We start from the raw sequence: 15,464 nt of genomic DNA, 5'->3' as shown, positions 1-15,464 counted from the left end.
GTAAAACATAAAAACAGACGTCGCTGTGAGCCCTGCACGTGCACAGCTGTATCCTGCTGTTCCAGCCGAGCTGTCACCAGAACCTGGAAATCTTTCAGTTTCTTCAGTCCAGCGTTGAACTAGATTCAGATTTAAAGTCCTCTTTCTGTTTTCTGGATGTGAGTTTTACCATTTTCAGCTCTAACGTCCCTCCTTTCTGCTTCCCGTGCAGAGGAAGTGTGAGCGTTACTGGGCGGCAGCTCACCAGTCCGCCTCCTTCGGCCCGTTCACAGTCAGCAGCGTGAGAACCTTTAGCTTCATATCGTTCAGATAAACACCTGGAAATTATCTTTTTTTAGGTTTTTTCTGTCCATGTTTCCACTGTTTGCTTCAACGTGTTGTTGCTGCTTCTCTCCAGCAGGGGGAGACACAGCCCAACGAGGACATGGTGATCAGAACCATGAGCGTCACCTTCCAGCAGGTACCGGCTCACTGTAGTACTTCACCATAGTACTTTGAGTACTAGTTTGAGTATGAGTAGTAACCTCATGATGCATACCCAACATTTGAGAATCTAGTATGCATCCGGGAACTTCTCGCTCACTCAAACTCGCATACTAACTCAGAAAGTTAGTAGGAGTAGTATGAGAAGTATGCGGTTTGGAACACAGCCTTTTATATCCTCTTCTTCTTCCTCCTCCTCTCGTCTTATTTCTGACCTGGGCCTCTTCAAATCTGGGCTAAAAACCTACTTATTTAGGATTGCTTTTAATACCCAGCAGTACGATGACACTTTTATCTTATTTTATTGCTTTCACTGTTCTTTTGTTGTTTTTACTTCTTCTTCTCTTTATTTATTACCTGCTGTAAAGCACTTTGGCACACCGTAAGGATCGTCTGTAAAGGGCTGTAGAAATAAAGTACATTTACATCCTCCTCTTCTTCCTCTCCCCCTCAGGACACTCGCTCCCTGACTCAGTACCAGTTCCTCTCCTGGCCGGATCACGATGTTCCCTACGAGACTTCAGGAGTTCTGGACCTTCTGGACAGAGCCAGAACCAGCCAGGGGGCTGACACCTCCCCTCTGCTGGTACACTGCAGGTGCGTGCACACTCACACATGCACACTCTCACACGTGCACACTCCCTCCCACCTCTAAACGGCTGCTAATTCCTCATCATCGCTGCAGCCTGTTGGAGCTGATCACAGGTCAGCTGCTCATTAACATTCAACAGGACTGATCTCACATATGGCAGCTTCACGTGCACACTCACACACGTACACACACATTAACACACACACTGAGCAGGAGGCTGTGAATATGCAGCAGGTAACACCTGCCAAAGGCAGTTAACATGCATCTGTTGTTGCAGCGCCGGCTGTGGGAGGACCGGAGTCATCTGCGCTCTCAACTACATCCATGACCTTCTGGTTACCAAGGTAACGCATGATAACACCACCCGGGTCGTGTTTTCGCACCTCGTGGAGGATCATGTTTCCTCCAACACGAGCGGCCGATCAGAGGAACGTCTGATGGGAATCACACTTTACGTTTTAATCACACTGTACCCGAGAAATGAGATTATTTTGGTCATTACCCAGATCAGAGGGGGGGGGGGGTCAGCGTTAAGAACTAAATCTGTTGAAAGAGTCCGAGTAGAACAAGGTCCACATGTCCAAAGAAGAAGATTGACTGTCGTACTACAAGAATACAACCAAATAGTGTTTATTAGCATCTGAACAAGGTCCAGAAGTCTGAAGGTGAGAGGGAGACCGGGAGCAAACTAGGGTAAAGACAAGAAACAACACTGAGGACTGAAAACAGGAGCTGTTGGTATAAACTGCTTCACTGGGTTCTGCTGGGTTCTGGTGTGTTTGTTGTCAGGTTTGGGTGGGGTGGTAGGACACGGATGTGGACTAAGAGAATTAAAAAGCAAACAGGGTTTTATTTCACAAAAAAGTTCAAACAAAGGGCGCGGCTGAGCCGGATGACAAAGGACCTAAACTGTGGAATATAAACTTGAGACAAAAGACTTGATGTAACACTTAACTTTGACGTGGGGTTCTCACTGTTTGTGTCGTTGGTTCTGCAGCAGATCAAAAAAGACTTCAGCATCCTGGAGATCGTCCTGGAGCTCCGGAGGCAGAGACCATCGGCAGTGCAGACCAAAGTAGGTGTTAGAGACCAAAGTAGGGCTACGGCTACACGAAAACGAAACGAGGTTTTTTTTTAAAACGGGTACGAAAATTCTTGCGACCACACGGCAACGCGCTGCTGTAAAGACTCAGGTCCAGACGAAAACGGATGAAAACGATGAAACGATGCAGTACACACGCCACTGTGTCACGCCACGCTGTGAGACAATAGAGAAGTGTTAAAATTGGCTCACAGCGTCAACGTGTGACTGACGCAAAAACGTTTTAGCTGTAACAATGGAAACGAAACGAGGCCGTTTTCAAACTTTCCCACTCTGGAACCCGTTCTCAAAAACTATCGTTTTGGGGTAGTGGGAACGCCGGCTCCGTGTGGCCGCGACAGCGAAACGATAAGAAAAAGTATCGTTTACAGTGAAAAACGTTTTCGTGTAGCCGCAGCCTAGGTGGGTAACAGACCAAAGTAGGTGTTAGAGACCAAAGTAGGTGTTAGAGACCAAAGTAGGTGGGTAACAGACCAAAGTAGGTGTAACAGACCAAAGTAGGTGTAACAGACCAAAGTAGGTGTTAGAGACCAAAGTAGGTGTAACAGACCAAAGTAGGTGTTAGAGACCAAAGTAGGTGTAACAGACCAAAGTAGGTGTTAGAGACCAAAGTAGGTGTTAGAGACCAAAGTAGGTGTTAGAGACCAAAGTAGGTGTAACATACCAAAGTAGGTGTAATATACCAAAGTAGGTGTTAGAGACAAAAGTAGGTGTAACAGACCAAAGTAGGTGTTAGAGACCAAAGTAGGTGTTAGAGACCAAAGTAGGTGTAACATACCAAAGTAGGTGTAACAGACCAAAGTAGGTGTAACAGACCAAAGTAGGTGTTAGAGACCAAAGTAGGTGTAACAGACGAAAGTAGGTGTAACAGACCAAAGTAGGTGTAACAGACCAAAGTAGGTGTTAGAGACAAAAGTAGGTGTAACAGACCAAAGTAGGTGTAATATACCAAAGTAGGTGTTAGAGACAAAAGTAGGTGTAACAGACCAAAGTAGGTGTAATATACCAAAGTAGGTGTTAGAGACAAAAGTAGGTGTAACAGACCAAAGTAGGTGTAACAGACCAAAGTAGGTGTTAGAGACCAAAGTAGGTGTAACATACCAAAGTAGGTGTAACAGACCAAAGTAGGTGTTAGAGACCAAAGTAGGTGTAACAGACGAAAGTAGGTGTAACAGACCAAAGTAGGTGTAACAGACCAAAGTAGGTGTTAGAGACCAAAGTAGGTGTAACAGACGAAAGTAGGTGTAACAGACCAAAGTAGGTGTAACAGACCAAAGTAGGTGTTAGAGACCAAAGTAGGTGTAACAGACCAAAGTAGGTGTAACAGACCAAAGTAGGTGGGTAACAGACCAAAGTAGGTGGGTAACAGACCAAAGTAGGTGTAACAGACCAAAGTAGGTGTTAGAGACCAAAGTAGGTGTAACAGACCAAAGTAGGTGTAACAGACCAAAGTAGGTGTTAACAGACGAAAGTAGGTGTTAACAGACCAAAGTAGGTGTAACAGACCAAAGTAGGTGTTAACAGACCAAAGTAGGTGTAACAGACCAAAGTAGGTGTTAGAGACCAAAGTAGGTGTTAGAGACCAAAGTAGGTGTAACAGACCAAAGTAGGTGTTAGAGACCAAAGTAGGTGTTAACAGACGAAAGTAGGTGTTAACAGACCAAAGTAGGTGTTAACAGACCAAAGTAGGTGTAACAGACCAAAGTAGGTGTTAGAGACCAAAGTAGGTGTAACAGACCAAAGTAGGTGTTAGAGACCAAAGTAGGTGGGTAACAGACCGAAGTAGGTGTAACATACCAAAGTAGGTGTAACAGACCAAAGTAGGTGGGTAACAGACCAAAGTAGGTGTTAGAGACCAAAGTAGGTGTAACATACCAAAGTAGGTGTTAGAGACAAAAGTAGGTGTAACAGACCAAAGTAGGTGTTAGAGACCAAAGTAGGTGTAACAGACCAAAGTAGGTGTTAGAGACCAAAGTAGGTGTAACAGACCAAAATAGGTGTTAGAGACCAAAGTAGGTGTTAGAGACCAAAGTAGGTGTTAGAGACCAAAGTAGGTGTTAGAGACCAAAGTAGGTGTAACATACCAAAGTAGGTGTTAGAGACCAAAGTAGGTGTTAGAGACCAAAGTAGGTGTAACATACCAAAGTAGGTGTTAGAGACCAAAGTAGGTGTAACAGACCAAAGTAGGTGTTAGAGACCAAAGTAGGTGTAACATACCAAAGTAGGTGTTAGAGACCAAAGTAGGTGTTAGAGACCAAAGTAGGTGTAACATACCAAAGTAGGTGTTAGAGACAAAAGTAGGTGTAACAGACCAAAGTAGGTGTTAGAGACCAAAGTAGGTGTAACAGACCAAAGTAGGTGTTAGAGACCAAAGTAGGTGTAACAGACCAAAGTAGGTGTTAGAGACCAAAGTAGGTGTAACAGACCAAAGTAGGTGTAACAGACCAAAGGAGGTGGTAACAGACCAAAGTAGGTGTTAACAGACCAAAGTAGGTGTAACATACCAAAGTAGGTGTTAGAGACCAAAGTAGGTGTAACATACCAAAGTAGGTGTTAGAGACAAAAGTAGGTGTAACAGACCAAAGTAGGTGTTAGAGACCAAAGTAGGTGTAACATACCAAAGTAGGTGTAACATACCAAAGTAGGTGTTAGAGACCAAAGTAGGTGTAACAGACCAAAGTAGGTGTAACATACCAAAGTAGGTGTTAGAGACCAAAGTAGGTGTAACATACCAAAGTAGGTGTTAGAGACAAAAGTAGGTGTAACAGACCAAAGTAGGTGTAATATACCAAAGTAGGTGTTAGAGACAAAAGTAGGTGTAACAGACCAAAGTAGGTGTAATATACCAAAGTAGGTGTTAGAGACAAAAGTAGGTGTAACAGACCAAAGTAGGTGTAACAGACCAAAGTAGGTGTTAGAGACCAAAGTAGGTGTAACATACCAAAGTAGGTGTAACAGACCAAAGTAGGTGTTAGAGACCAAAGTAGGTGTAACAGACGAAAGTAGGTGTAACAGACCAAAGTAGGTGTAACAGACCAAAGTAGGTGTTAGAGACCAAAGTAGGTGTAACAGACGAAAGTAGGTGTAACAGACCAAAGTAGGTGTAACAGACCAAAGTAGGTGTTAGAGACCAAAGTAGGTGTAACAGACCAAAGTAGGTGTAACAGACCAAAGTAGGTGGGTAACAGACCAAAGTAGGTGGGTAACAGACCAAAGTAGGTGTAACAGACCAAAGTAGGTGTTAGAGACCAAAGTAGGTGTAACAGACCAAAGTAGGTGTAACAGACCAAAGTAGGTGTTAACAGACGAAAGTAGGTGTTAACAGACCAAAGTAGGTGTAACAGACCAAAGTAGGTGTTAACAGACCAAAGTAGGTGTAACAGACCAAAGTAGGTGTTAGAGACCAAAGTAGGTGTTAGAGACCAAAGTAGGTGTAACAGACCAAAGTAGGTGTTAGAGACCAAAGTAGGTGTTAACAGACGAAAGTAGGTGTTAACAGACCAAAGTAGGTGTTAACAGACCAAAGTAGGTGTAACAGACCAAAGTAGGTGTTAGAGACCAAAGTAGGTGTAACAGACCAAAGTAGGTGTTAGAGACCAAAGTAGGTGGGTAACAGACCGAAGTAGGTGTAACATACCAAAGTAGGTGTAACAGACCAAAGTAGGTGGGTAACAGACCAAAGTAGGTGTTAGAGACCAAAGTAGGTGTAACATACCAAAGTAGGTGTTAGAGACAAAAGTAGGTGTAACAGACCAAAGTAGGTGTTAGAGACCAAAGTAGGTGTAACAGACCAAAGTAGGTGTTAGAGACCAAAGTAGGTGTAACAGACCAAAATAGGTGTTAGAGACCAAAGTAGGTGTTAGAGACCAAAGTAGGTGTTAGAGACCAAAGTAGGTGTTAGAGACCAAAGTAGGTGTAACATACCAAAGTAGGTGTTAGAGACCAAAGTAGGTGTTAGAGACCAAAGTAGGTGTAACATACCAAAGTAGGTGTTAGAGACCAAAGTAGGTGTAACAGACCAAAGTAGGTGTTAGAGACCAAAGTAGGTGTAACAGACCAAAGTAGGTGTTAGAGACCAAAGTAGGTGTAACAGACCAAAGTAGGTGTTAGAGACCAAAGTAGGTGTAACAGACCAAAGTAGGTGTAACAGACCAAAGGAGGTGGTAACAGACCAAAGTAGGTGTTAACAGACCAAAGTAGGTGTAACATACCAAAGTAGGTGTTAGAGACCAAAGTAGGTGTAACATACCAAAGTAGGTGTTAGAGACAAAAGTAGGTGTAACAGACCAAAGTAGGTGTTAGAGACCAAAGTAGGTGTAACATACCAAAGTAGGTGTAACATACCAAAGTAGGTGTTAGAGACCAAAGTAGGTGTAACAGACCAAAGTAGGTGTAACATACCAAAGTAGGTGTTAGAGACCAAAGTAGGTGTAACATACCAAAGTAGGTGTTAGAGACAAAAGTAGGTGTAACAGACCAAAGTAGGTGTTAGAGACCAAAGTAGGTGTAACAGACCAAAGTAGGTGTTAGAGACCAAAGTAGGTGTAACAGACCAAAGTAGGTGTTAGAGACCAAAGTAGGTGTTAGAGACCAAAGTAGGTGTAACATACCAAAGTAGGTGTTAGAGACAAAAGTAGGTGTAACAGACCAAAGTAGGTGTTAGAGACCAAAGTAGGTGTTAGAGACCAAAGTAGGTGTAACATACCAAAGTAGGTGTTAGAGACAAAAGTAGGTGTTAGAGACCAAAGTAGGTGTTAGAGACCAAAGTAGGTGTTAGAGACCAAAGTAGGTGTAACAGACCAAAGTAGGTGTAACAGACCAAAGTAGGTGTAACAGACCAAGGTAGGTGTTAGAGACCAAAGTAGGTGTAACAGACAAAAGTAGGTGTTACAGACCAAAGTAGGTGTAACAGACCAAAGTAGGTGTTAACAGACGAAAGTAGGTGTTAGAGACCAAAGTAGGTGTAACAGACCAAAGTAGGTGGGTAACAGACCAAAGTAGGTGTTAGAGACCAAAGTAGGTGTAACAGACCAAAGTAGGTGTTAGAGACAAAAGTAGGTGTAACAGACCAAAGTAGGTGTTAGAGACCAAAGTAGGTGTTAGAGACCAAAGTAGGTGTAACATACCAAAGTAGGTGTTAGAGACCAAAGTAGGTGTTAGAGACCAAAGTAGGTGTTAGAGACCAAAGTAGGTGTTAGAGACCAAAGTAGGTGTAACAGACCAAAGTAGGTGTAACAGACCAAAGTAGGTGTAACAGACCAAGGTAGGTGTTAGAGACCAAAGTAGGTGTAACAGACAAAAGTAGGTGTTACAGACCAAAGTAGGTGTAACAGACCAAAGTAGGTGTTAACAGACGAAAGTAGGTGTTAGAGACCAAAGTAGGTGTAACAGACCAAAGTAGGTGGGTAACAGACCAAAGTAGGTGTTAGAGACCAAAGTAGGTGTAACAGACCAAAGTAGGTGTTAGAGACCAAAGTAGGTAGAACATACCAAAGTAGGTGTTAGAGACAAAAGTAGGTGTAACAGACCAAAGTAGGTGTTAGAGACCAAAGTAGGTGTAACAGACCAAAATAGGTGTAACATACCAAAGTAGGTGTTAGAGACCAAAGTAGGTGTTAGAGACCAAAGTAGGTGTTAGAGACCAAAGTAGGTGTAACAGACCAAAGTAGGTGTTAGAGACCAAAGTAGGTGTTAGAGACCAAAGTAGGTGTAACATACCAAAGTAGGTGTTAGAGACAAAAGTAGGTGTAACAGACCAAAGTAGGTGTTAGAGACCAAAGTAGGTGTAACATACCAAAGTAGGTGTTAGAGACAAAAGTAGGTGTTAGAGACCAAAGTAGGTGTTAGAGACCAAAGTAGGTGTAACAGACCAAAGTAGGTGTAACAGACCAAGGTAGGTGTTAGAGACCAAGGTAGGTGTAACAGACCAAGGTAGGTGTTAGAGACCAAAGTAGGTGTAACAGACGAAAGTAGGTGTTACAGACCAAAGTAGGTGTAACAGACCAAAGTAGGTGTTAACAGACGAAAGTAGGTGTTAGAGACCAAAGTAGGTGTTAACAGACCAAAGTAGGTGTAACAGACCAAAGTAGGTGTAACAGACCAAAGTAGGTGTTAGAGACCAAAGTAGGTGTAACCTACCAAAGTAGGTGTTAGAGACCAAAGTAGGTGTAACAGACCAAAGTAGGTGTGTAACAGACCAAAGTAGGTGGGTAACAGACCAAAGTAGGTGTAACAGACCAAAGTAGGTGTGTAACAGACCAAAGTAGGTGGGTAACAGACCAAAGTAGGTGTGTAACAGACCAAAGTAGGTGGGTAACAGACCAAAGTAGGTGTAACAGACCAAAGTAGGTGGGTAACAGACCAAAGTAGGTGTAACATACCAAAGTAGGTGTGTAACAGACCAAAGTAGGTGGGTAACAGACCAAAGTAGGTGGGTAACAGACCAAAGTAGGTGGGTAACAGACCAAAGTAGGTGTAACAGACCAAAGTAGGTGTAACAGACCAAAGTAGGTGTAACAGACCAAAGTAGGTGGGTAACAGACCAAAGTAGGTGTTAACAGACCAAAGTAGGTGTAACAGACCAAAGTAGGTGTAACAGACCAAAGTAGGTGTTAGAGACCAAAGTAGGTGTAACAGACCAAAGTAGGTGTGTAACAGACCAAAGTAGGTGTGTAACAGACCAAAGTAGGTGTTAGAGACCAAAGTAGGTGTGTAACAGACCAAAGTAGGTGTAACAGACCAAAGTAGGTGTTAGAGACCAAAGTAGGTGTTAGAGACCAAAGTAGGTGTAACAGACCAAAGTAGGTGTGTAACAGACCAAAGTAGGTGTGTAACAGACCAAAGTAGGTGTGTAACAGACCAAAGTAGGTGTAACAGACCAAAGTAGGTGTGTAACAGACCAAAGTAGGTGTGTAACAGACCAAAGAAGGTGTGTAACAGACCAAAGTAGGTGTAACAGACCAAAGTAGGTGTTAGAGACCAAAGTAGGTGTGTAACAGACCAAAGTAGGTGTAACATACCAAAGTAGGTGTTAGAGACCAAAGTAGGTGTGTAACAGACCAAAGTAGGTGTAACATACCAAAGTAGGTGTTAGAGACCAAAGTAGGTGTGTAACAGACCAAAGTAGGTGTAACAGACCAAAGTAGGTGTTAGAGACCAAAGTAGGTGGGTAACAGACCAAAGTAGGTGTAACAGACCAAAGTAGGTGTGTAACAGACCAAAGTAGGTGTAACAGACCAAAGTAGGTGTTAACAGACAGTTCTGAGGTTAAATATTTGCATAAAACCCAGTGAAATGTGTTCAGAAACCAAATCAGAAGAAGCTATGACTCACTTCCTCTTCCATGGTTTCATTAACGGGGTTAGATTTGATCTCTCCTGACTTCAGACATTTAACAGTGTTCGTGTCTCCTCTGCAGGATCAGTATCAGTTCATTTTCACCGCAGCCGTCAGCATGTTGGAGCGCTTCCTGCAGGCGTCCAATCACCAGCTGTACAGCAACCTGCCGGAGGTAAGGCCCGCCGTACGGGTGCGTTGGAGAGGGTGGAGGAGGCAGCAGCTGCAGAAAGAGGAAGCTGTCATCGTGTTGACTTCCTGTATGTAAAGTCTCAGCAGCAGACAGCTTGTTCAGAAACATTCAACAGGAAGAAAAAGCTGAATTACAGCTGCAGGAGGACAGGTAGGTCCACTAAAACTCGTTATTCCAGCAGATTAGAGCGACCCTGGCCTCCTTTTTCAGGCTCAGATTAAACCGACTGAGATTTATTGGTTCAGTTTAAGGTTTAGTTGCTGTTTCTGAAACGTTTTAAAGGTCATGAAAAGAGGAAACTGATTTTCCTCGGTGGGGAAACTGTTTTTATGTGCTTCACTGCTCCTGTTTTATGTTGGACGTCGTTCAAGGGATCAGCTGGTTATTAATAATAATAATAATAAGAGCGAGGAGGAAACAGACACAAACTAAAGACAAAGAACTTAAAATAGAAAAATGAATTTACCAATAAAATAGAGAAACAACAAATGCAATATAGTAATAATGATAATAGAATTTATAAAACTAGTAGAAGGCGAGGGTGTATAGATGTGTTTTTAGCTGGTTTTTAAAGTTTGTAATATCTGTTGACTGACGAATATACACTGGTAGAGAGCTCCAGGTTTTTGGTGCATAAAAACAGAAAGTAGCTTTAGTCCGGCTTCAGACAGCCTGATTCAATCAGGACTGATGTGGAAGACGAGTTCTATGAGGAACCAAAACAGAAGGTTTTACAGCATCTTTTAGGCCTTAAGAAATGTCTCTGAGGTACCGCCAGAGTGACGCACACGGTGGTAAAAATGACCACTGAAAGTAAACGAGATGAGGTCATACACCAATGAAACATGTTGGAGGTTTTATCCCACAAACCGAACAGAGTTGAAAACCCTCTGGAGCTGCTCTCATTCACGTGTTTCTGTCGTTTTTGGTTCTGCAGAATCAAACCTGCAGCTGAACTGAATCCTTTTGTGTTTCCAGCCGGAGAAACCGAAGACGAGATCCACGGCAGCACGAGTTTCCTCCGCCAACAGGTACCATCCCACCCGTGTGTCTGAGCTAAATGTTTCATCCAGAGGTGTTGAATTAGCACCTTCTCACCCTCCATCCTCCCACCATCTCCTGATGTTACCGTGAAAACCCGGAGATGGAAACAGAAGCTGGAGAATGAAAAGCAGAGAAAAAGAAATTGATGCAGTTTTATTTATAAAGCACCAAACATACAGTCCAATTCATAAAGAGCCAATTAAAACAGAGAGGGGCCTGATAACTGAAGGCCCTGCCTCCCAAACTGGCAGCTGGTCCCACAGAGAGGGGCCTGATAACTGAAGGCTCTGCCTCCCAAACTGGCAGCTGGTTCCACAGAGAGGGGCCTGATAACTGAAGGCTCTGCCTCCCAAACTGGCAGCTGGTTCCACAGAGAGGGGCCTGATAACTGAAGGCTCTGCCTCCCAAACTGGCAGCTGGTTCCACAGAGAGGGGCCTGATAACTGAAGGCTCTGCCTCCCACACTGGCAGCTGGTTCCTCAGAGAGGGGCCTGATAACTGAAGGCTCTGCCTCCCAAACAGCAGCTGGTTCCACAGAGAGGGGCCTGATAACTGAAGGCTCTGCCTCCCAAACTGGCAGCTGGTTCCACAGAGAGGGGCCTGATAACTGAAGGCCCTGCCTCCCAAACTGGCAGCTGGTTCCACAGAGAGGGGCCTGATAACTGAAGGCTCTGCCTCCCAAACTGGCAGCTGGTTCCACAGAGAGGGGCCTGATAACTGAAGGCTCTGCCTCCCAAACTGGCAGCTGGTCCCACAGAGAGGGGCCTGATAACTGAAGGCTCTGCCTCCCAAACTGGCAGCTGGTTCCAGAGAGAGGGGCCTGATAACTGAAGGCTCTGCCTCCCAAACTGGCAGCTGGTCCCACAGAGAGGGGCCTGATAACTGAAGGCTCTGCCTCCCAAACTGGCAGCTGGTTCCTCAGAGAGGGGCCTGATAACTGAAGGCTCTGCCTCCCAAACTGGCAGCTGGTCCCACAGAGAGGGGCCTGATAACTGAAGGCTCTGCCTCCCAAACTGGCAGCTGGTTCCAGAGAGAGGGGCCTGATAACCGAAGGCTCTGCCTCCCAAACTGGCAGCTGCTTCCACAGAGAGGGGCCTGATAACTGAAGGCTCTGCCTCCCAAACTGGCAGCTGGTTCCACAGAGAGGCGCCTGATAACTGAAGGTTCTGCCTCCCAAACTGGCAGCTGGTTCCACAGAGAGGGACCTGATAACTGAAGGCTCTGCCTCCCAAACTGGCAGCTGGTTCCACAGAGAGGCGCCTGATAACTGAAGGTTCTGCCTCCCAAACTGGCAGCTGGTTCCACAGAGAGGGACCTGATAACTGAAGGCTCTGCCTCCCAAACTGGCAGCTGGTTCCACAGAGAGGGGCCTGATAACTGAAGGCTCTGCCTCCCAAACTGGCAGCTGGTTCCACAGAGAGGGACCTGATAACTGAAGGCTCTGCCTCCCAAACTGGCAGCTGGTTCCACAGAGGGGCCTGATAACTGAAGGCTTTGCCTCCCAAACTGGCAGCTGGTTCCACAGAGAGGGGCCTGATAACTGAAGGCTCTGCCTCCCAAACTGGCAGCTGGTTCCACAGAGAGGGCCCTGATAACTGAAGGCTCTGCCTCCCAAACTGTTAGCTGGTTCCACAGAGAGGGGCCCGATAACTGAAGGCTCTGCCCTCCCAAACTGGCAGCTGGTTCCACAGAGAGGGGCCTGATAACTGAAGGCTCTGCCTCCCAAACTGGCAGCTGGTTCCACAGAGAGGGGCCTGATAACTGAAGGCTCTGCCCTCCCAAACTGGCAGCTGGTTCCACAGAGAGGGGCCTGATAACTGAAGGCTCTGCCTCCCAAACTGGCAGCTGGTTCCACAGAGAGGGGCCTGATAACTGAAGGCTCTACCTCCCAAACTGGCAGCTGGTTCCACAGAGAGGGGCCCGATAACTGAAGGCTCTGCCCTCCCAAACTGGCAGCTGGTTCCACAGAGAGGGGCCTGATAACTGAAGGCTCTGCCTCCCAAACTGGCAGCTGGTTCCACAGAGAGGGGCCTGATAACTGAAGGCTCTGCCCTCCCAAACTGGCAGCTGGTTCCACAGAGAGGGGCCTGATAACTGAAGGCTCTGCCTCCCAAACTGGCAGCTGGTTCCACAGAGAGGGGCCCGATAACTGAAGGCTCTGCCCTCCCAAACTGGCAGCTGGTCCCACAGAGAGGGGCCTGATAACTGAAGGCTCTGCCTCCCAAACTGGCAGCTGGTTCCACAGAGAGGGGCCTGATAACTGAAGGCTCCGCCTCCCAAACTGGCAGCTGGTTCCACAGAGAGGGGCCTGATAACTGAAGGCTCCGCCTCCCAAACTGGCAGCTGGTTCCACAGAGAGGGGCCTGATAACTGAAGGCTCTGCCTCCCAAACTGGCAGCTGGTTCCACAGAGAGGGGCCTGATAACTGAAGGCTCTGCCCTCCCAAACTGGCAGCTGGTTCCACAGAGAGGGGCCTGATAACTGAAGGCTCTGCCTCCCAAACTGGCAGCTGGTTCCACAGAGAGGGGCCTGATAACTGAAGGCTCCGCCTCCCAAACTGGCAGCTGGTTCCACAGAGAGGGGCCTGATAACTGAAGGCTCTGCCTCCCAAACTGGCAGCTGGTTCCACAGAGAGGGGCCTGATAACTGAAGGCTCCGCCTCCCAAACTGGCAGCTGGTTCCACAGAGAGGGGCCTGATAACTGAAGGCTCCGCCTCCCAAACTGGCAGCTGGTTCCACAGAGAGGGGCCTGATAACTGAAGGCTCTGCCTCCCAAACTGGCAGCTGGTTCCACAGAGAGGGGCCTGATAACTGAAGGCTCTGCCTCCCAAACTGGCAGCTGGTTCCACAGAGAGGGGCCTGATAACTGAAGGCTCTACCTCCCAAACTGGCAGCTGGTTCCACAGAGAGGGGCCTGATAACTGAAGGCTCTACCTCCCAAACTGGCAGCTGGTTCCACAGAGAGGGGCCTGATAACTGAAGGCTCTGCCTCCCAAAGTGGAAGAAGAAGAAAAGAGGAAGAACAGGCTCACCGCCATCACTCTGCCTACCTGCTGAGGTAGCCAGCGTAACCATGACGACGGCGGTTGCAAAGCTGCAGGAGGAAGTGGAGAGCAGATTAACTTCCTGTAGAGATGTAAATATTCAGCAGCAGCTGCGTTAAGCTGACAGACAGAGATGTCCTCTGAGAGCCAGCATTCATGTTCTCAGATTCAGGCTGAAAGCAGCAGATTCATCAGGTTCTAACAGGTTCTAACAGGTTCTAACAGATTCTAACAGGTTCTAACAGGTTCTAACAGATTCATCAGATTCTAACAGGTTCTAACAGGTTCTAACAGGTTCTAACAGATTCTAACGGGTTCTAACGGGTTCTAACAGGTTCTAACAGGTTCTAACAGATTCTAACAGGTTCTAACAGGTTCTAACAGATTCTAACAGGTTCTAACAGGTTCTAACAGATTCTAACAGGCTCTAACAGGCTCTAACAGGCTCTAACAGGTTCTAACGGGTTCTAACGGGTTCTAACAGATTCTAACAGGTTCTAACAGGTTCTAACAGATTCTAACAGGTTCTAACGGGTTCTAACAGATTCTAACAGGTTCTAACAGGTTCTAACAGGTTCTAACAGGTTCTAACAGGTTCTAACAGATTCTAACAGATTCTAACAGGTTCTAACAGGTTCTAACAGATTCTAACAGGCTCTAACAGGCTCTAACAGGCTCTAACAGGCTCTAACAGGCTCTAACAGGCTCTAACAGGTTCTAACAGGTTCTAACAGGTTCTAACAGGCTCTAACAGGTTCTAACAGGTTCTAACAGGTTCTAACAGATTCTAACAGGTTCTAACAGGTTCTAACAGGTTCTAACAGATTCTAACAGGTTCTAACAGGTTCTAACAGGTTCTAACAGATTCTAACAGATTCTAACAGGTTCTAACAGATTCTAACAGGTTCTAACAGGTTCTAACAGATTCTAACAGGTTCTAACAGGTTCTAACAGATTCTAACAGATTCTAACAGGTTCTAACAGGCTCTAACAGATTCTAACAGGTTCTAACAGATTCTAACAGGTTCTAACAGGTTCTAACAGGTTCTAACAGGTTCTAACAGGCTCTAACAGGTTCTAACAGGTTCTAACAGATTCTAACAGGTTCTAACAGATTCTAACAGATTCTAACAGGTTCTAACAGGCTCTAACAGGCTCTAACAGGTTCTAACAGGTTCTAACAGGTTCTAACAGATTCTAACAGATTCTAACAGATTCTAACAGGTTCTAACAGGTTCTAACAGGTTCTAACAGGCTCTAACAGGTTCTAACAGGTTCTAACAGGCTCTAACAGGCTCTAACAGGTTCTAACAGATTCTAACAGATTCTAACAGATTCTAACAGGTTCTAACAGGCTCTAACAGATTCTAACAGGTTCTAACAGGTTCTAACAGATTCTAACAGATTCTAACAGGTTCTAACAGGTTCTAACAGGTTCTAACAGGCTCTAACAGGTTCTAACAGATTCTAACAGGTTCTAACGGGTTCTAACAGGCTCTAACAGGCTCTAACAGGTTCTAACAGGTTCTAACAGGTTCTAACAGGTTCTAACAGGTTCTAACAGGCTCTAACAGGTTCTAACAGATTCTAACAGGTTCTAACAGGTTCTAACAGGTTCTAACGGGTTCTAACAGGTTCTAACAGATTCTAACAGGTTCTAACAGGCTCTAA

At 45.6% G+C, this 15,464-nt stretch overlaps 1 protein-coding gene across 2 annotated transcripts in view; it reads left to right on the top strand.

Moving 5' to 3' along the window:
• Positions 1-15,464, top strand: part of ptpn18 (protein tyrosine phosphatase non-receptor type 18) — a 34,782-nt gene that overhangs the window by 10,639 nt on the left and 8,679 nt on the right. Inside the window, exons 6-12 of one of the 2 annotated variants that reach the window (XM_075475906.1) lie at positions 212-280; positions 401-460; positions 938-1,080; positions 1,353-1,419; positions 2,073-2,150; positions 9,595-9,687; positions 10,684-10,736. In XM_075475906.1, coding sequence (XP_075332021.1) covers positions 212-280; positions 401-460; positions 938-1,080; positions 1,353-1,419; positions 2,073-2,150; positions 9,595-9,687; positions 10,684-10,736 — 563 coding nt within the window. Of the gene's footprint in view, positions 1-211; positions 281-397; positions 461-937; positions 1,081-1,352; positions 1,420-2,072; positions 2,151-9,594; positions 9,688-10,683; positions 10,737-15,464 lie in introns of both variants that reach the window. The other variant, XM_075475904.1, reaches the window with a different exon arrangement.

Source organism: Odontesthes bonariensis, chromosome 10 (genome assembly GCF_027942865.1).
Source record: "Odontesthes bonariensis isolate fOdoBon6 chromosome 10, fOdoBon6.hap1, whole genome shotgun sequence".
Classification (NCBI taxonomy): Eukaryota; Metazoa; Chordata; class Actinopteri; order Atheriniformes; family Atherinopsidae; genus Odontesthes; species Odontesthes bonariensis.
This window is presented reverse-complemented; position numbering and strand designations above follow the sequence as displayed.